This window comes from Muscardinus avellanarius, assembly GCF_963383645.1.
Source record: "Muscardinus avellanarius genome assembly, chromosome: 6".
Classification (NCBI taxonomy): Eukaryota; Metazoa; Chordata; class Mammalia; order Rodentia; family Gliridae; genus Muscardinus; species Muscardinus avellanarius.
In genome coordinates this window covers 19,432,770-19,454,561 of record NC_137791.1, presented here as the reverse complement: position 1 = coordinate 19,454,561, position 21,792 = coordinate 19,432,770, and the positions used below count along the sequence as shown (strand labels likewise).

Here is a 21,792-nt window from a genome sequence, read left to right as displayed (position 1 = left end):
CCATTATTCCTTCACTGTTTTTTAAGTGTTGAATATAACATATGGAATATGTAAATTAGATAAATTAAAAAAATTAACATTCCTTGACCTTGTGGATATAAACCAGGCCACCTTCCACTGCTTCGGAAAGCCTCAGGAGAGTGTTTTTCGCCCACGGTGCTCACGGTGGACTGAGTGCAGGAACAAGGCGACACACTCCAGTGATGCAGTCCTGTGCTCCCTTCTCCCCGGCGGGATCTGGAGGCACGCCGGCCGTGGCTCTAGGCTGGTTAGTTGATGCTGTCTTTGTGACTGCTCCTGTCCGTGTTGTGGTTGTTTTGGTCATGGTTCTTCCATTGGATGCTTGTTCCGTTCATGGGGACCGAGGTCATCAGGCTTTTGGATTGGTGGCAGCAGCAACAGAGGCACGACTGGGAGAGGGGACAGGCTGTAAATGACACAAGCCTACCGAGGTGTTCCTGGCCTTGCACAGAGGCTTGGGGGCCCACTAGTAAGGGGATGATGTGTGTGCACATTTGAGGACAATGAGCCCCAACAGTAATCTACAGCATGGAGCCTGTTATCTTTGGGCAGAAGTGAAAACTGTCCCTCCAGAGGACGTAAACATACTCCTGCCTTCTTGTTTTGATTCTGTTTACCAAGTGCAAGAGGAAGAGAAGGTGGTGTTGGCCAGAGGGAGGGTTCTCCATGGCGCGGAGAGGCAAGGGTAGGGAAGGGCCTAGGGGGCCCGACTATTCTTTTGTGTTCACCCCCGTGCGGGTCTTGGCAAGGGGTAACCCTCACTACAGCCCTAGGTGGTCGGTACCACTCTTCCCATTTTATGAACGAGAATAGCGAGGCCTAGAGAGGACTAGAAGGGGCAGAACTTGAATCAGAACCTAAGACTCTCTAGAGTGGATCCTTTCCCTTAGGTATGCTTCCTTTTAAGGAATTTCTTCTTAGAAATGTGTGTCATTTCTGAGAATTTTTATCTCGATTTTCCCTTTTCCTTTAATTAATATATAAAGGAATTAGCAAGGGGTATAAACTTCAGGTTATAAAATGTATCGGTCATGACCTGTGTGCTAGTCCATTTTAGGCGCAGCATTTTTGTAACTTGAAAATATTTTGAAGGAGAACCCCAAAATATAACAGCTTAAACTTCCATACCACGTTTCATCCATTTGAATGATTCTTTGGTTACTATACGCCAGTCTCCTTTTAAGACAGTAAATTCCATGAGAGAAGCTGATGCGTTTTCCTCCTCTACTCTAGCCTGAATAATCATCAAGTCATATTGAGTATTTCCCGTTTCAGGATCTTTACATATACTAACCCACTGAAACTTGTTTATAAGATAGATAGGGTGGCCATTTAATTTTACAGATGAGGAAATGGAGAAGTCAGAAGAGAGCATCAACCAGACCCGGGTCAATTAGCAGATGCAGAGCTGCGATATCAGCAGAGGCTGTACCCAAGGCCTGCACCCTCGACCTACATGCTGCTCTGCCTAATACGAGCCCCGAGCTCAAGTTAAACATCCTGGTCAGGCCGGGCGTGGTGGCGCACGCTTGTAATCCCCGCGCTTGGGAGGCGGAGACAGGAGGATTGCGCAGGTTCGAAGCCAGCCTCGCTGGCTTCAGAGACCCTGTTTCAAAAAAAAAAAAGTATAAAATAGGCCTGGGAGTGTAGTCCAGTGGTAGAAGGGTTTCCAGGAACCCCAGTACCACCAAAAATAAATAAATAAATAAATAAATAAATAAATAAATAAATAAAAAACATCCTGGTCAAAGATCAAGTCAAATCAGGATTAGTTCTATGCCACATTCATTTCAGAAACTGGAAAAGATGCCGGGCGTGGTGGCGCACGCTTGTAATCCCCGCGCTTGGGGGGCGGAGACAGGAGGATCGTGCAGCTTCGAAGCCAGCCACGCTGGCGTAAGAGACCCTGTTTCAAAATATAAAATAGGGTCTGGGAGCGTAGCCCGGAGGTAGAAGGGCTTCCAGGAACCCCAGTACCACCAAAAAAAAAAAAAAAAAAAAAAGAAACTGGAAAAGTGACACACTAAAAGAACACACGTGTTGCTCCTGGAGGACGTGGCTGGAAAGAGAGGGGACTGATTTAAAATGAAATTTAGTAGTACAGGTGTCTAGAGCAAGAAGCATTTACTTTCTTCGATGAAGCTATTACCAAGTAACATTCACTGAGAGCTTTCTTAATGGCAGAGTTTTATGTTTTGCGGAGAGTAGGTTAAACCCAAGAAATGTAAGACGTGGACATGTGTTGGTTTTATACACTCTGTGTGCCTGGAGCTCATATTTAAGCATTTCCTTTTAAAAGAGGGCAGTTAGTACTTATAGTTTTAACTCTGGGATGTGTTGTTGTTTGAATAGGTACTGTTTATCGGTTATGCTAACCATATGACCTTTTCTAGTTGACAATATAATTTCCACTTCTCTACTGTAAAGGAGCCTGGATGGCCAATCAGAGTAGTATGGAAATTGAAATATGTTAGGTGTCCAGTATACTTATTTGGTTAGCCCTAAAATATTCTTGCCAAATAGTCTTACCTGGAAACAATTTTTAAACTTCTTGCTCACAAAATATAGAGCTATTGGGTTTATACATGAATTCATGGTTGCCAAGTTAATCCCGATGTAGTCCATGAGCAGCAAGAAACTAGAGCAAAAGAAAATAGAGTAGAATAATTAGAACATATTGTTTTAAAATCTGCTAAGTAGCATTTATCCCTAGGATAAGCATTTTTCTTGCCCAGAAGCCATGTCTCATAGGTGGCAGTTAGAATTTTGCATGTTAAAGTGGCAGCTTCAATTCTGCAGGATGGTTACAGATGGATCATCCCCTTGGTTAGACCAAACCTTCATGCACAGCCTCGGGAGGGGACTGGCAAGATTACAGACGTGGCTTGCATAAATTTGGGGATCAGTTATGGGCTACGTCAGCTAAAAAATAAGATCAACTTTGCAGTTCTAATTTTCAGGACTAATGAGCCTGTAAAAATTTTATATACGTGAAAAGCAGAGAAACCCCAATTTCTTAATGGGTGCATGGCATCATACCTGAGCAGCTCACACCGATTCTTGTCCATCTCATCATACACAGTTTTCTTCAAAATACGGCTTAAATGAAGAGGGAACCAGCAAAGGGCAAAAATTACAACCAGGCAGAAAACAGTTTTCGCCACTTCTCGACGCTGAAGTGAGAAAATGAAAGCGTTTTAAGTTTAGTGTTTTTACATTAGATGAAAGAACCACGCAGCAGAGAAGTTAAGAGATAACGGGGAAGGAAAAACACAGAGGAGAGCCAAGAGAACAGCCCCTCACAGGACCTCGGGGGCTTCAAGGTGTGGAGCGCTACACGCTCATCAAGGAGCTGCTGAAGATGCTTTGGGGCAGCTGCCGGGCAGGGCGATGGCCGCAAGTTGATATCAGAGTCAGGACTGAGGTCACAGGCCAGGACGGAGGTGGGAACTGGCTGGAGGTGTGAGTTGCGGGGCTCAGTCCAAGAGTGTGTACAAGCGTATGCACAAAGTAGCCTCAATAACTGCATGATGGGCAAGGTTACTGAACATATTATAAAACAAATGGACACATCTACTTGGAAACAAAATATGAACAAAAAAAAATAGAACAGGAAAAGCAACAGCAACACGTTTTGTTTTTCCTTTTCCTGATCTTGAAAAAAGTTAGCGTTGAATTTTATTTATTTATTTATTTATTTATTTATTTATTTATTTTTGCATTTTAAATTCTTTTATTAGTGGCATGAAGTTTCCAAAGATGTATTGTCCAGCAACTCAGGGATAAGGGTAAAGGGTTATCAGCAGCGATGATTATAAATTCTAGAGCACACTGACCCTAAATTGACTTCAACTGAGGGTTTACAAGCCTTTGAGTCTGCTCAAGATCAAAAAAACACATAGGCTGGGGTGGCTCTGCAACCCTTCACTTGTGCGCATTATGCTTGAGTATTACCCCGCGTGCATTCAGACGCCTGGCTGGGAACATAAAAATGCAACTCGTCTGTAACTGGGATCAATTAATGTCAAAATAAAACTGACTGAGAACAGGGGCTGGCAAGGTAATGCTGCTTCAACTCAAAGCTTGTAACAATAAGTCCGAGAAACCTGCAATAAACCCAGACCGTTAGTTAAGCCACTCAAAACAATTTTGTGACGGTTGTCACAAATCGTCCTTCTAGCCTAAAGAACGGGGAGCTCTTCAATCTGCCATAGTTATTCGGCTAGTTGGGCTAGGACATCAGGGGGAAATAAATAAACTATTTCAGTCTGCAGGAATGGGAGACTTTTACAGGGTCATTTTGTGTACATAGAAAAGTAAGTGGGCACTGAAAACTGGAAAGGAAAGGTGTGGGGGAGAGGTGAACTTCCTTGCACATATCCTCAAAGCAGATCACTTTTCTAGCTACATTCGAGTATGTGTGTACATGTGAGTATAACATCGTTAACCTGGACACTCAGTATTGGGAGGGAGGGAAAAGGGGAAGGGGGCACCAAGTACTGTGTGAGTATATGCCATTGTCAACAAGATCCATATTGTGATGTGAGACTGCAGTGCACCAATTAAAAAAAAGTAGATAGATTTTCTAAAAGGTGATGTGAATACATTACCATGACAGTCTGATATTCACCTAACCAACATCCATGCTCGGCCTGCCCACCTACATGGCTATCCGACACAGCTCTGACCAATTAGCTTAGCAACAGTTGCTGTGTGTGGTCCCGGACAAGCTATGTAAAGTGTGTGTTCTTTGGTACGTACACCAAATGCACTGGGTGTCCCGCCGCCTCTTGCTGCCTGGACATCAGGTATAAAGGTGGAGCTGCCTCTGCTGTCTTCCAGGGCTGAAGGGAAGATCCCGGCCTCGGAGTTCCTGGACCAGGGAACCTATGATGCCTGCGCTTTCTGTGGTAGACCCTACTTGGTCAACTCTGTCTTCTTCTTTTGGGTGTTCTCTCACCAGCATTCAAACACAACTTGAACTGATCGTTATTGTCATTATGATGAAGAGAAATTAAAGACAGCCAAGCAAGAGACGAGAACAAGAGCCCGGTCAATAAAGGCTAATAGCACCCATTTGTATGACACATTAGATTTTTCAAAGTTCGCACTTGTGCATCTATTCCTTTGATTCTTCTAATAACATTGATTCATGTATTATTATGTGCAATTTACAGACAAGGAGTTGAAGCTCAGAAAAATCAGTACAGTAGTTTAAAAGAGTTGCTGATGAGGAGGGATGCTTCTGTATAATTATTATATAGAATAGATTTAGACGCTCCATCAACAACTCACAGTAAGTTTTGGTGTGGCTGGATGTTCTTTTATACTTCTCCATTATGACCCCAAATGGAAAGCAGCCCTCGTTTTATTCTTTGAATTAACATAAATTAACATTTACTGAATGCCCACAAGGAAATGTGTACTACTAGGTACTTTTTATACCTTAGATAATTCCCATAACATATTATTACATGCATCTTGTGAGACAATAGAGGGGTAGAGAGGTTAAGCAGTTGCCCAAGGTCACACAGCCAAGAAGTGTAAGAATCAAATTTTGCCTTCTAAGCCCAAAGCGTTATCTGTTTATGTGTCCTCCAGGAGGTACCGACGTTAGCCCTCTTTTGACGTGTTCCAATTCCTTATGGAACTTTGGGCCATTTAGAATTTTACCCCTTTCTATATTTTTAATCCTGCTCCTTGACGAGCGTGTAGCACTCCACACCTTGAAGCCACCGAGGTCCTGTGAGGGGCTGTTCTCTTGACACTGAGGCTGCCCTTGAACCTACGATCCTCCTGTCTCAGCCTCCCAAGCACTGGGATTAGAAGTCTGCACTCCCATGCCCAGCTATGTTTTATTTCTACAACTAGAGTGTACAGCTTGCAAAGGAAGAGAGTCATATGCTCCCTTCTATCCTGGCCCAGTTCCAAGTCCAATTCAGTGTATATACACCCATATACACATGCCCAGTACACTCTTGGCAAAATAATGACCAGTTCCTCTCTCTTTGGGGCCAGCCTCCAGGGCCATCTGTTTCACAGGCAGGCTTCTCTGTCACAAAAGAAATCCCTAACCTTATAACTATAGAGAAAACAGTCACAAGCCAGCATTTTTATATTTAGAAAACCAGGCTACAATCACTATACACAGTATGGTTATGCATTGCCTGAAGTCGGGGAGGCATGCTGTGAAAAGAGTATTCAGGCTATTTTATTGCTGTGAGAACATCATCATGGATCCTAGTTACACAGACCTAGCTGGCAAGCCGATTGCACCCTGGCTATGGGGTAGAGCCTCTTGCTTGGATGCTGCAAGCCCGTATAGCACGTTGCTGCCCCGAATGTTACAGGCAATCTAACATGATGGTGTTTGTGCACCTAGACATATCTCAGCATAGAAAAGGGCCAGTGAACAAGACGCTTTCAGTTCCGTTGTAATCTCAGGGAACCGTGGGTATGGGTGTAATCTGACCCATGCTGAAACGCGGTTATGACCTAACAGCTCTTGGCAGGTCTGCTGACGTCAAGGACAACACAGTCTAGGCCATGGTTGCGCGATCTTAGTAGACTTACCTGTTTCAGATGCTCACTGAGGGCGATTCTCAAGCTGCCGTTCCTTCTGTTTAGCATCTCACATGTCATGAGGGTGTAGAAAATTGCGGTGCACACTAAGGGCATGCAGAAGTAGAACCCGAAGAGCCACCAGTCCTTGGCATCTTGGTAGAACTGCACAGTGCAGAAGAGGAAGCGAAAGAGAGGGCAAGGGAACATGAGTCAACCATGCCATGCCTCTGTAGCGTCACAGTCCTTGCTCTTGGTGTGCACCTGCACAGCCACGCTTTCTGCTCGTACTAAAGGGTCCATACTTAATTAACTTTGAAATGCCAGGAATTATCCTGATTTTAGCACATGAAGAAACTGCACAGTAAACAACTACCCTCCTGTGCACAGTGGCGTATGCCTGTAATCCCAGTATTTGAGAGGCTGAGACAGGAGGATCGCAGGCTTGAGGCTAGTCAGTCTTGGAAACTTAGGGAGATCCTGTTTCAAATAAAAAGTAAAAACGTCTGGGAGTATAGCTCAGAGGTAGAATGCCCTTGGATTCAATCCCCAATACAATATATATACACACACACACACACACATTTATATATATAAATAATATGTATATGACATATAAAAATTATCCTGACAAGGATAGTTTTTATAAGCTAAAATTGATTTCAGAAGCCAGGTGTGGTGGCACACGCTTGTAATCCCAGTGCTTGGGAGACTGAGACAGGAGGATCACACAGGTTCGAAGCCAGCCTCAGGTACTTAGTGAGGCTCTCAGCAATTTAGTGAGACCCTGTTTCCAAATAAAGTATACAATAGGGCTGGGGTGTAACCCAGAGGTAGAAAGCCCCTGGGTTTCACCCCCCAGTACCACCAAAAAATAAAAATAAAAAAATAAAAAAAGACTAAAACAATAGGGATGGGGGTGTAGCTCAGAGGTACAATGCTCCTGGGTTCCATCCCCAGTATTGCAAAAATAAAAATAAAATAAAAATTGATTTCAGTTACACAATGAATGTGCCCTAATCAATTCAAAAGAATTGCCTTCCAAAGCTTATTACAACAGAATTTGAGATACGTTTATCTTTACTGATCAGCCTCAAAAATTTTGTTAGTGCCCGGCTGGCTTTTGATTATCATGGTTAACGTGTATTTCATGTGACCATCTTGTCTGGAAACAGCTAAGGTTGAGAAGCGCTTATCTGTGTTGTTTTGGTTAATGAGAGTTAACCCTTTGCCTGGTATGCCAGCTATGTGACCCTGCAGGCAGCCCGTTAGAGCATCACTAACCATACTCTCCTACCCTGACCTCGTTTACTACCTGCTGTCTGCAAACTACTGAGGCGCAGAGTGTATCTGAAAGCCGACTTAGCACTATCTTCGTGTGGCCGGAATCTGTAAACACCAAGATTACTCAGCTTGCCATCTTTTTAGAGGCAAAAAACTTTATACCCTGTATCAGTGGGAGCTGGAAAATGATAGCCAAATTCTTCTTTCCACTAAATTCATCACTGACTTGGAAAGAAATACTTCTGCTTCCTTACAATGTCTGTCCACATTTTTATTTACTAAGGATAATGCAGCCTCCTGTGATATCTCAGTTCCCACAGTAAAAAATAATCGTGCTGCTATGTGAAACATGGGAAAGTTTCTGAATATAGAAAGGAGCCCAGTGGGCAACATTTATAAATATGTCTTAAAATAACCTGAAAATAGTTGCTGAAGACAAAAAGTTCAGGCGAGGGTTCTTTATTTTTATGCCACAGACCCCTTTGGAAGCCTGGTGAACATTATAATTTCCTTTTGAGAATATTATTCTTACATGCATAAATATATACGATTATAGTGGAAAGCATTTACATTGCAGGAGCTGTTAGCATATTAAAAATAAGATCCTGGTATAGCAGCACATGGATTTATCGACAAATCATACAACAAACCTAACGGCGGCCCTAATAACTACCACAATGACGAGGTAGTGATGAACATAAATGATATACTTCACGGTTATACAAGTGAGGCTTGTTGTGAAAATGTCTGCTATTCCTATGAGCAAAAGGTCATGGTACTCTTAAATTCTACTGTGGTTTGTTACCCACATTCATAATTGAAGTAAATGATAAATTTCAGTTTAAAAGTTAGTGAAAACAAAAACACAATTTCTTTCCCATCCCAAGCTCACAAACCCCTGGTTAAATACAAACTCCCGGAAATACTAGCTAAGTGTGAATGGAAAGATAGGAGAGGAGGAAGGCCGATCTTGATTAATGAGGAACATGTGTAAAATTATGAATAAGACATGGTTAACCTGGACAACCATTGGTGGGAGGGGGGAAGGGAAAACGGGGACGGGGGGAGAGGGCACCAAATATAGTTTAAATGTATACTATTTATGTTCAATAAAAAAAGTAAACAGAAATAGGAAAAAAAAATAAATACAAACTTCCAAAGAAGCTCATTTCTTCAAATCTGCTTATACAAATATTTCTCTCTCCCCATCAATTGCTTAAGGATTTCTGTTCTGAATTAAAGTAATACTACTAATAATAATCAAAAAGCCTGTCTTTTTGTTTTGTTTTGAAGTTTAACACAAACACTCCTTTGAGCCTCCCCTTCCCTGTTTTTACTGGGGCTCCTTCTTCCTGGTGCGTTGCTAGCTGGGTGTGAAGGACCCCAAGGGTGCCGCAGGGACCCCTGCGAGGGCTGGGTGGAGTCTGCGCCCCTCCAGGCAGAGGCCTGTTCAGCAAGGGGTCCCATGTTTCTTTTGAACTGATGTCATAAAGGGATTAGAGGGGCCCCAGGTCAGTCTAGAGTGGAACAAAGCTGAGGAGGAGGGAGAGGAACAAAGGCAGTAATAAATAAGAAAAAAAGAACTGGATTTGAGACTCGGAATGAACTCCAAGATCAGCTCAACTCAAACCCTTTACACCAATCCTGCTTGCATGGTGGCTACCCTTTGCTGGAACACTATACGGGAGAATCTTCCTCCTCCTCCTCCTCCTCTTCCTCCTCCACCACTCCTCCTCCTCCTCCTCCTCCTCCTCCTCCTCTTCTTCTCCTTTTCTTCTCCTTCTTCATCTTTTCTTTTTGTTTTGTGGTACTGGGATTGAACCCAGGGCTTTTTTTACCTCTGAGCTATACCCCCAGCCCTATTTTATTTTATTTTGAAACAGGGTCTTGTCAAATGGCTGAGAGTTTTACTAAATTGCCGAGGCTGGCTTCTAACTGGGATTACAGATACGCACCACCATGCCTGGCAGAAATTCAGTCTTTATGAAGTAACTCATTTAATTTTGTTTCATGCCAGTGATGAGTAAACATCGTTTTAGATTGAGCTTCTTTTCTCGAATGTTTTTGTCTGGGATATCTAGGTTGCTTATTTACGGGGCCAAGTACTGATAACCTCTACTATCTTGCTTTTTCACTGTGAAGTTTGACCTAATAAAAAAAAGTTAGCAGATGAACAGAAGACTTCAATTTTAAGGTTGCCAGTTTGGCCGTTTTCCTAAACACTTTTAATTTTTAAACAAGAATTTCCAAGCAGGATAACTGACCAACTGCAAAACAACGGGCTTGTGAATTTTCCAGTTTGGGAAAGCATACCTTAAGATGTCTGTAAGTGATTAAACGTGGAATCTGAGATGCATGAAGCTCACATCAAAGCACTAAATTATGCTGATTTAAAAGAAATAGATATCCATTTGGTTCTCCTCCTCTGTCCACATGCAACTAGTTTTACAAAGGAAATATGCATTTTAAACATGTTTCCCAATACACTGGATCATATGCTTGAGCTTTTCAGAGAAACATTAATGTGGTCAGGTGTACTGAAGAACAACGGAATTTACTAAAACATTCTTTAAAAAAATTCTGTAATTATTGTGCGCCAGCCATAGGATCCATGTAACATTAGTACATGTAAGTACTATCCCTACTTTGAATTAGTAAATGCATTTTTGGAAAAAGCAAGTGAGGGCCTGGCATGGTGGCACAAGCCTGTAATCCTAGTACATGGGAGGCTGAGACAGGAGGCACCCAGGTTCAAGGCCAGCCTCAATAACTTATTAATGCCCTTGACTACTTAGTGAGACCCTGTTTCAAAATAAAGACTAAAACAGGGCTTGGGGGTCTAGCTTGGGAGGTAGAATGCCCCTGGGTTTAATCATTAGCAACACACACACACACACACACACACACACACACACACACACACAAAACAAAAAACAAGAAACACAAAAAAGAAGCAGGTAAGCATTTCCCCAAGTAACATAAAATAAACATCTACATGTTTGTCAGGTGGAACTTGTGCAGTCTTTCTTTCTCTCTCTCCTCTCTCCTCTCTCCTCTCTCCTCTCTCCTCTCTCCTCTCTCCTCTCTCCTCTCTCCTCTCTCCCCTCTCCCCTCTCCCCTCTCCCCTCTCCCCTCTCCCCTCTCCCCTCTCCCCTCTCCCCTCTCCCCTCTCCCCTCTCCCCTCTCCCCTCTCCCCTCTCCCCTCTCTCTCTCTCTCTCTCTCTCTCTCTCTCTCTCTCTCTCTCTCTTCTTTCTTCCTTTCCAGGTCTGATGGAACCCAGGGGTATTGTATCTCCAAGCTACACCCCCTGCCCTACTTTTTATTCTTTATTTTGAAACCATGTCTCACTGAGTTGTAGAGGGCCTCACTAAGTAGCTGAGGCTGTCCGCGAACCGCGATCCTCCAGTCTCAGCCTCCCGAATGCTGGGATTACAAGCGTGCAGCACCACGGCTGGCTGTTCTTATAAAAAGAAGTAATGTTATAACATACACATGGAGTCCCTGCTAGTAAATTAGCTTTATAATTCTTAGTTGTTTGGTGTAGAACAATAGTCGTGTTGGCAGTTGTGCCACAAAGCAAGAGAAAGAAACGGCATAGTTGTTCAATTCTAGAAGCTAAACACTGGCTTAACATTTGCTTTCCATGTCACTGAAGAACATCTGGTTGGATACAGAAAAACACAGCCTGTGCTGCGGAGATGTCCACAAGTTTTAAGAGGATGACATCTAAAGGTGCTCCTCCTAAGCCTTGGTAAATGCTAAGATGTAGTAAATTTAGTAAGCTGCAAAACCGTCAGTACCTCCATGAACTTCGATGTGGCGTTGAGCATGCACGTTTTGTGCTGTTCACCCTTATATTCAAAGGGCACCATGACGAAGCCTATGGCTTCTGGGATCGCCAGAACAAAGGACAGGATCCAGATGGAGACAATTTCAATGGCAGTGATCAAGGGAATCCCAATGCCTTGGACACGACTCCAGGATGCAACCGCTCTATATCTGGGGAAGAAAAAAAGGATGGGAGTTTTAAGTCAGGCTGTTAGAATATGTATGTGTATATATATATATATATATATATATATATATATGTATTTGGTGGTACTGTGGGTGGAACCCAGGGCTTTACCTCTGGGCTATACTCCCAGACCTATTTTATACTTTATTTGGAAACAGGGTCTCACTAAGTTGCTGAGAGCCTCACTAAGTAGCTGAGGCTGGCTTCGAACCTGTGCAATCCTCCTGTCTCAGCCTCCCAAGTGCTGGGATTACAAGCATGCGCCACCATGTCCTGCCAAGCTATTAGAATATTTAAGGTATTACTTACTTATAAACAGGGTCTCACTAAGTTATGGAGGGCCTCGCTAAGCTTCCAGGGGTGGCTTCAAATCTGCGATCCTTCTGTCTCAGTCCCCAAGTACTGGGATTACAAGTGTGCACCACCATGCCTAGCTAAGGTATTTATTTATTTATTTATTTATTTATTTATTTATTTATTTATTTATTTATTTATCTTTTTGCAGTACTGGGGATGAATCCCAGGGGCATTTGACCTCAGAGCTACATCCCCAGCCCTATTTCTTATTCTTTATTTTGAAACAAGGTCTCACTGAGTTGCAAAGGGCTTCACTAAGTAGTAGCTGAGACTTCACTAAGTAGTAGTCTTCGAACCACAATCCTCCTGTATCAGCCTCCCAAATGCTGGGATTACGAGCATGTGCCACCACGCCCAGCTAGGTTTTTAATTTTTTAATTGAACACAAGTCATAAATGCTGGGAAACGCCTCCCCTGGCCAATGACCAACCAACCGTTGACTTTTTAGGAATTTTCTGTGAGTTTTGTTGTGGAAAACAGGCAGGCTCATTCAGAGTTCCACCCATTTGGAAACAAACTGCCTTCCGGGCCTGAGTCTGAGATCAGATTTGAGTTTTAGGGAAATCTTGACAGAGTTTAGGATGTAGCAGATTGGTAGGCCTGTATGTTTGAAGCTGGGAAGAAATTGGATGAAGGAAAGGGCGGTGAAAGCTGCTGGTACTTGTTATAGTAATATATTCTTCCTCTTTAAATATTAAAGGACAAAATTCAAAACATTATCAAAACATGGGTTTTGATACGCTTAAGTGAATAGTGACCATAGGGATCCTATCATTTCCTCTCTTTTACGCTCAAACCACGGTTACAGCGGGTTTTGTACAGGTGGCAGTTTTAGTGAATGAATCGTATTTGTAGTATCTGTCAAAGAATGACCATCTCTCACCCATAACTGTCCTGTGCTAGAATATATAAAATGGAGTTAAAATAAATGCCTTGTTTCCTAATTTTTAGGGATTACTATATAACAGAAAAGAATATTTCATACACAATAGAGGAAGTAAATGTAACTGAATAATTATGTCAAAAATTAGGCTTACCTTAATTTTTATTTTAATATTTTTGTAATGAAGTCACACTTAAATGTTAAGGCTGAAGAAAATTGAGTTTAGAAACTGTGCCCTCTGACCCGATATGATGGTCTAGTGCTAATTGCTTTCAGACTTACTATTAAGAAAAGACCTGTGATGTGGTATGGTATTTTTGTGGCTTCATTCTTGAAATTTTTGCTGCTGTTGTAATGGAAAGGAAACATTTTCCTTTCACAGCTTTCATGAGCCAGTGCCAGAAGAAGGCTGAAAAACAGACCAAGGCTATAAAACAGACAGGTGTATGTGGGTTTGTGGGACACGCAACTCACTGTAGAAGGTTAATCAATAAAGCTACATGCTACCCATCTCCACCAAGATGAGGTCCTATCACTTAAATCTAATGCCTGTCTCAGTATATCTGTGAAAACATGACTTCAAGGAATTATGCTGTCTAATTCTTCACCAGAATTGCTTGTGGACTAGAACCTATCGATTTGTGCATGTCACAATGATGACACTGCATACATGCAGGGAGAAAGGTTCCATAAAAGATTATGAGGAAGAATAAGATGAGGATACAAGGAAAATCTCCAGAAAAAAGTACACATTAGTTCAGAAGGGAATAAAATACAGCTATGTCAACAGACCAAGAAAATCCTTTTACGATATAGCCAAGATTGCATCTTAAAATTTATGGTTATTGCAGTAAGATGAGGACTGCTGTTTATTTTGCTTTCTAGTTCTATTTGCTTTTCTTTGTTGCTTTATTGAACTAGCAGCCTGATGTCCAGTGCAAGCTAAAGGGAGTGGAGACTGGATGTCTGTATCCCAAGGCTGGCAGCAGACTTGCATCTATTTTCTCTCTCCTTCCTTAAGTTATCTCATCAAGGAGTAAGAAAGCTAGATTTCTTAGCTAGGATTTGGGGTGGAAGGTTATCTATGGAAGTAAATGTGGTCAACATTGTCTTATGATGAATCGATTCATAAACCAGCTTCATTCTAGAATGTTCCTTAAGTTCCTAGAATATTATCCTTTGTTACTGTTTGGATAAGCGCCCCCACAGGCCCATGTGTTAAGGGCTTGGTTGCCAGCCTGTGGTACTACCGGAGGTGGTGGGACCTTTAAGAGGTGGGCACTACTGGATCAGAGCTAGGTTGTTGGAGGGTGTGTTTTTAAAGGGGACAGTGTGTGGGGCCCACCAAATGCTGTGTGCGTGTATGTTACTGTCAACATGATTTACATTATAATGTGAGACTATAATGCACCAATAAAAGTGCATTATAAAAAATGCATGCATTAAAAGCCATTGATTAGTATACACTCTCAAGAAAAACAAAGTGTGTGTGTTTGGGGGGAAACTGTGGGGTGCTGGGCTCTTCCTCCCACTGTGTGGAGGTACAGACCTGTCTTTGCTCCTTGGCTGGTATGAGGTGAGTGGTTTTGCACCACTACAGGCTCCTACCTAGATGTTCTTCCTCACCAGAGGTCCCAAAGCAAAGGGCTTAACTGACCTTGACAGAAACCTCCAAGTATACCTTTTTGCCTTATAAATTGAACCAAAATGAACCTTCTTTTTTCTTTATAAGTGAGCCAAATACACCTTTCTACCTTATAAGTTGAATATCTCCAGTATTTTGTTCTAGTGATAGAGAGCAGATCAAGATACACACCCACAGTCAAATGCAAATCCACACTTTCATATGTGTAGAAGTAGTTTCTAGTGTCTGGTTTGCCAACTGATTCGGAATCAGTCTGGTTTTGCATTAACTCATATTGTGGAGCATTGGAATATTTTCCATTTGTAATCACACTAGTTTTGATAATATCTTTATGAGATAAGAGGAAAACAATCAAAAGAGTAGTTAGAAATAATCATTAGTGGTGATAGACATGGGGAAAGATACGAAAAATATAAAATTCCGAGTGTTCAGAAACTGATTTCTATTTGGTAGCTAATGACAACAAATATACCCTTCTTACTAGGTGTAGTTATAAACAGTCTTTACTTTAAATTTAGTCAGTATATGTGCATATATATACACATATATGTATGTGCAATTATCAGAGAAAATGTGCAAGTGTGGATCCAATGACCAAACAACTGACATTCCAGAAATAATCCCTCCTCAATGAAACGTATTCTTCACTCGGTGTCTACCACACTCACCTGGTTTTCCACCGCCCCCAGTGGCAACTTCTTTCCATTTCCTTGACTGGATTTTTTGAGGGCTTAGTCCTTGGTCCTCTGCTCTTATCTACATACTTTCTGTTGGTGATCTGGTCCAGTCTTATGGCTTTCGTATCACTTAAATTATGCAAATTATTCCCATGTTTATAACTGTAGCCTGGAGCCTCACCTCCAAATCTAGACTTGTATATCCCATTGCCAACTTGAGAGCTCTACCAGAACAGCTGGTAGGCACTCAAAATACTCAAATCAGACCTTACCTCAAACCCGGCCTTCTCCAGGCTTTACCATCGCAGGCCCCGCATCTTGGCATTAGCTGTCACTCCCCTTTCAATCCTTTTGCAGATCTGTGACATCTCCCTTTAAATGGATACCACGCACCTGCTTCTCTCAATCTTGCCTATTCACATCCTGCCTGGATTATTGCAATAGTTTTTTAACTGGTCTCCCTCATCTGCCTTTCCTTGCCACAGCCTACCTTGGAAACAGCAATGGGAGGGAGCCTAATAAATTAGATCAGGGAAATGCCACTTCTGAGTATCTACCCAAAAGAATGGAAACCAAGCTACCAAACTAATGCATGCCTATCTATGTTCATAGCTGCACAATTCACCATGGCCAAACTATGGAGCCAGCCAAGATGTCCATCAACAGATGAATGGATTACAAAACTTTGGGATATGGACACAATGGAATTTGACTCAGCCATAAAGAAGAACACACAATTTACAGGGAAATGGATGGAACTGGAGAACATTATGTTAAGTGAGATTAGTCAGTCACAAAAAAAAAAAATAAGAAATTGAGTGCTCTTCCTAATATGTGGAAGCTAGGGAGAAAATGGTCCATAGGAGGGACTCTAGATGAAGAAGGATAACTATAGATGAGCAAATAAGGAGGCCTAACTGGGGAGAATTGGAGGGGTAAGGGGAAAATTCTCAAATCTACATGATGTACATTAACAACATATCAAAGTCAATCACTAAGCCAAACATGAGAAGGAGGGAGGGGGAGGGAATGGGGTGGGAATTGGGGAAGAGCTAAATGGGTGATGGGTGCCTATATGCCTCCACCATCTTGTACTCCATTAAGATGTATGACTACAGTGAACCAATAAAAAATTAAAAAAATTTTTAAAAGTCAGATAAGGGCTGCCTCTGCTAAAACCCTCCCAGTAACTTCCTGCTCCTCGGGCATACCTTCACAGTATTTTCAGGAGCTGCTTTTTCTCTTCCTTCAGGTCTTTACTCAATTGTCTCTTTTAATGGAAGCCTCGCCTGGACCGCCTAAATTTCTAACACCACTTCCAGAATTCTCCTGTCCAGCCCACCCTGATTTATTTTTCTCCATAGCGCTTACTACCATGAGACAAACCAAATGGTTTATTGATTTCTTTATCACTGCTTCTCACCCCTCCCTTTAGATCATAAGCTCCAAAGGGCAGACATTCTGTAGGTTGGTTGCAAAGCCTAGAAGAATAGGTACCTAGCAAATAATCTCCTGAATGGCGTGTGCTTGTGTTGTCATGGTGGCTTGTTACCTTCCCATGCATTCGGCTTACTTTATTGACCAAAGCCAATAGCACTTTATTTTATTTTATTTTATTTTTTTGGTGGTACTGAGGTTCCTGGAAACCCTTCTACCTCCGGGCTACACTCCCAAACCCATTTTATACTTTTTATTTTTGGAAAGAGGGTCTCCTAAGCCAGCATGGCTGGCTTCAAACCTGTGCGATCCTCCTGTCTCCACCTCCCAAGCGCGGGGCTTACAAGCATGCGCCACCACACCCGGCTAACCAATAGCACTTTACATTCTAAACATTTCTTTCAATTTTTCAAGGTAGGCCTGGATTAGCTAACAGATAAAAAGCTAGTATTTTTAGAAACCTAGAATCAAATAACTTAAAAACATGGAGGGACCTTTGGGCTGATCTTTCTTTTTCTCATGTTCCAGGTGGGATCCTGAGGGCCGGGAGCAAGAGAAGGGGCTGGTGTGTTGCCACAGCCTCGGCCTGCTCCCCAGTGAGCGAGAGGTGTCTGGGCTGGGGCTCTGCTCGGCTGAGTCCCAGGGGAGTCTTTTCCCATTACATCACCTGTTACATGATATGCCAAGGTGAAAGGATAAATTATGTTTTATTTATACAAAGATGTTTGTTACTGTGTGTGTCTATAAATAGATTTTTAACATGTTTTCGAGGCCAGAGGCACTTAATGCATATTTATTGAATCTTTAAGGTATGGAATTGGACAGTCATTACATTTTAAAAAATTTATGATTGAAAGAACTTTAAAACAAAACTCAAATTCAGAAGATACCACTTCAATATCTTTATTTTTCTTATTCTTTGTCCATTGCTATTTTCATGGGCATAGTTCAAATATATGTTATAATCATATGATATAATCATATATGTTACAATTTTATTTTAGCCTTATTTACATAAAAAGTATGCTACCATGTTTCTACATAGGTGTGGCACTTATCAGCTTAATGGTTACACAGGACAACAAGATATTGATGCAATTTGCTAAAATCTCCTGTGTTCGAATTACTTGTAGTGATTCTTGGTTATGAACAACATGCCTATACACATATTTGTACATATGGATTTTTTTTCTCTTTCCAAATGATTTTCCTAGATGAATTGTCCTGAGTGGAATTGCTGGATCAAGGGAAGGAAATGTTAGCTTAAATACCTTGTTAGAAAAGTTGCCAGGTGTGGTGTGCACGCTTGTAATCTCAGCATTCGGGAGGCTGAGATGGGAGGATCGTGGTTTGCGGACAGCCTCAGCTACTTAGTGAGGCCCTTCACAACTCAATGAGACCCTGTTGCAAAAAAAAAAAAAAAAAAGACAAAAAAAATAGGGCTGGGGGTGTGATTGGAGGTACAATACCCCTGGGTTCCATTTCCAGTATCGCACATACACACACACAAAAGTATCTAATGAGTGCCTATGGATGAATGCTTGCCTGCATTGGAATTTATTATTAGTTTTTCTCCAGTTTTGTCACCTACTTAAGTCAGGTGGCACTTCTGTCTCTATTCCTGCCCATCTTTTACTAATGGCAAGTGACAATTTGTAACGGTTGACTGTCATTTATATTTCTTATGTGGTAGAGAAACCGAACCCCGGATGGGACTTGGGGGCAAAATGTTCACAGGAAGAATCTTAAAGGGAAACCAGGTGTGTTGGATTAAAGGAGCCCTACAAATGCTTTCACACTCCATCAGCTGATCTCTGACATTGGGCGGGCCTGGAGCTGCTTCCAGCCATTGGGTACAGTTAGGAGGTTGTTTTGCTAGTTCCAGGCCTGGCCCCTAAAAGGAGCGACAGGTTTTACACTGGTGCCCAGAGCCTGCTGGAGCAAAATGTTGAAAGGCCTGAGACTCTACAGAGAGGGAGATGAACTCTGCTGAGCTCAGACTTCCAGCTGTCCCTGCCAAGGTGCCGGACATGTGAGCCTTGGATCCAGGCAAAGCTGAGCGCCAGCTGAAATCCACCAGCAACCCCAGTCAAGTTGACAAGGAGCAGAAGAACCGTCCAGATTCCTGACCCATAACATGGTGAGACATGATGAAATGGTTGCTTTAAACAGCAGAGTTTTGGGGGAGTTTGTCATCAAAGAGAAACAGAATAGCAAATTAACCATTTGCCCGAACTCCACAGTGGAATAAGATAAAAAGAGCAATAACTATCTGCCAGGGGGAATAGACCCCAAGTGAGATCCTGAGTCGCCCTAGCTGGCGTTTGATTTTGTCCAGCGCTCGGCTCCTCTCAGGCTCAGCCACTTCCTTCTTGTCTTACTCTTAATGAAGCAATAGAAAAGCATAACACCAGGAGAAGAGGAGGAAACCAAGTCTAGATTAACAGGAGGACTCTCAGAAAATCACCTTCCTGCTTCTTGCGTTAGGAAAATCCTTTGAGAATATCATGGAGGCCACAGAGTAATTATTTGAAATGATGGGTAGAAGGGCTGACATTAGCTTTTGGGTTTAAGGCATGCAAAACAAAGCCATCTTATTAACGGATCCTTGCAACTTTTCCAGGTATCTAATTACACATCACTCTGGAATAGTTGTTAAAAGAGTTTTATCATTTTACAGCCTCCTTCCCCAGACATCTTTTAACTACAAGTTGGATCTGTACCCAGACATTTTCTTTTTTATTGTCTGACCCCGTCATCACCTTCTATTTTAAACGCAACTGTTAACCTCACAAAGAACAGCCTTGAATCCCCTTCCCCCAGGTCGGCTCCTTTTTATTTTTCTTCCCTCCTAAACTCAAAGTAACATATAAAACTTGTCATGCTAGAAAACCCGTTTTAATTTTTCATTGTCGGCAATGGCTGAGTATTAACATTTTGTTGGGAAAAGTTCATTTGTTTTAGATGTATACTGCCTTAGCATTAAAAAAAAAAAGAAGAAGAAAGAAAAAGAAAAACGAAGCCGGGCATGGTGGCACATGCTTGTAATGCCAGAATTTGGGAGGGTGAGACCGAAGGATGGATTGAAGTTCGAGGACAGCCTCAGCTACTTAGTGAGGCCCTCTGCGACTCAGTGACACCTTGTTTCAAAATAAAGAATAAAGAATAGGGCTGGGGTATAGCTCATAGGTAGACTGCCCCTGGGTTTCATCCCCAGTACCTAAAAAAATTTTTTTACTGATAAAGCTGGACAGGAATATATTTTTTCCTGAATTTTCTCATTCTTTTTCTGAAATTTCTGCTTTATCTTTTTCATAAGAGACTAAATAAGTAAAATTAAAGATAAATGAGAGTTAAGTTTGAGGAGGGATTAGTCAAAAGGTTAAACTGAGACAAGCCCAATGGACACTCATTCATTCTCGGACAAAGCATGTGCATTCTCTTACTGACTTGTTTATATCATTCAGATTAAAAACTGATAGTGAGAAAGCTTAGAACTCTTCTTTGATCTTACAGCATTTTGTAATCATCGTGTGATTAATGAAGCAATAAAGAAATTTTACAGAGCTTAGATGTATAGTTTCATCATTTTCCTTTAAAACAACCCCCAAATGACAAAATTAGCATATTTAAAAATGTCATATAAAATCACAAAGAAGTTTTGTTTTCGGACCATAATTTGATTCGGCTCAGACAATAAAAACAGATTTACAAATGGCAAACTGTTTTTTAATAGGTTCTAATCCCTTTTCTTTTACTCTGTTTTATTTATTTATTTATTTATTTATTTATTTTATTATTTTTTATTGGTGCATTGTAATCATATATCACATTGGAATACAAGACTTGAGAGGATGTACAAATACACATCATCCAATTAGCCCTCATCCAGCCCCCATCCCATTCCCTCCCTCTCCCTCCATCCCATGCTTGTTTGGTGATTAACTTTGATACATTTGTTTATGTACCTCCTGTGTTTTAAAGAGGCTCCATCCTTCCCCATTCCATACCCTCTGATTGGTCACCTTAGTTGCTTCACTATAGGGCCCTTTCTGTCCCCTTTCCTCCTAGTTTTTGCTGATTAGGGGAAGCATCTGATTTTTATTCTCTCCTTTTTTTTCCCCCCAACTAGAATATAGCACAAATAAATGAAAACTCAAAACAAATGTTATCTTATCTTCAGGAATTAAGTGTGAATGATTCATTCTCTAGCTGAAAGCTTTTGAAATGGAAATGTCAAATGGACGCCCTCTATACAGGTCCCAAAGCTCAGAGTAATACCAAGTCAAATGTAAAAGGGTCAGAAGGGATCTCGGGAACAAAGAACGATGAGTTTGCTGCCAAGGAAAAACTCCTGGATTAAGGCTGATTTTAGTGGGAGTGAAATTTTAGAATGGTTCAACTCGTTGGTCTGAAAGTCAGACAGACCAAGTCTTAATGAAATAGATTTTTTGGCATTATTATTGTTTTTTCTAACGGAGGGTGACTCACATTCCTTTTGGTACCCAACTGATTGATGGATGGGATGGAATATGTGGCTCATTTTCTTCATGCATGAGATAGAGAGAGGAGGTGGTGTGGGTGAGGTGACCCTACTACTTTAAATAGAAGTAGGAATCTATGGCCTAAAGCTGCCCGGCAATTAGTAAAGATATTAGTTTATTTTTCTTCTGCTGTATGGTTTGAGTTTTGACATGCTGGTATACAGTGGTTAAGAAAGAAGACTACCTACATTTGGTTACTGACGCCAATGCTTCATAGCCATGTGGGCTTGATTAACCTCTCCCATATGCTGGCAGGACTTGCACTGGGGCTGGTTGATGGTCAGCAAGAATCCTCTGAGAGTCCCCCAAGGAAGAAAGAGGGGGCAGGGGGAAAGTCTGAGGAGCGGACCCCGGACCTGCGGTGGCG

At 41.8% G+C, this 21,792-nt stretch overlaps 1 protein-coding gene across 2 annotated transcripts in view; it reads right to left on the bottom strand.

Annotated features, from left to right (window-relative positions):
* Positions 1–269: 269 nt before the first annotated feature.
* The window catches only part of EDNRA (endothelin receptor type A), a gene marked incomplete at both ends in the record, with an annotated part of 58,803 nt that continues 37,280 nt past the window's right edge, over positions 270–21,792 (bottom strand). The window contains 5 exons of one of the 2 annotated variants that reach the window (XM_080697628.1): positions 270–410; positions 2,551–2,659; positions 3,061–3,194; positions 6,595–6,747; positions 11,668–11,866. In XM_080697628.1, coding sequence (XP_080553754.1) covers positions 270–410; positions 2,551–2,659; positions 3,061–3,194; positions 6,595–6,747; positions 11,668–11,866 — 736 coding nt within the window. The remainder of the gene's footprint in view (positions 411–2,550; positions 2,660–3,060; positions 3,195–6,594; positions 6,748–11,667; positions 11,867–21,792) is intronic. The other variant, XM_080697627.1, reaches the window with a different exon arrangement.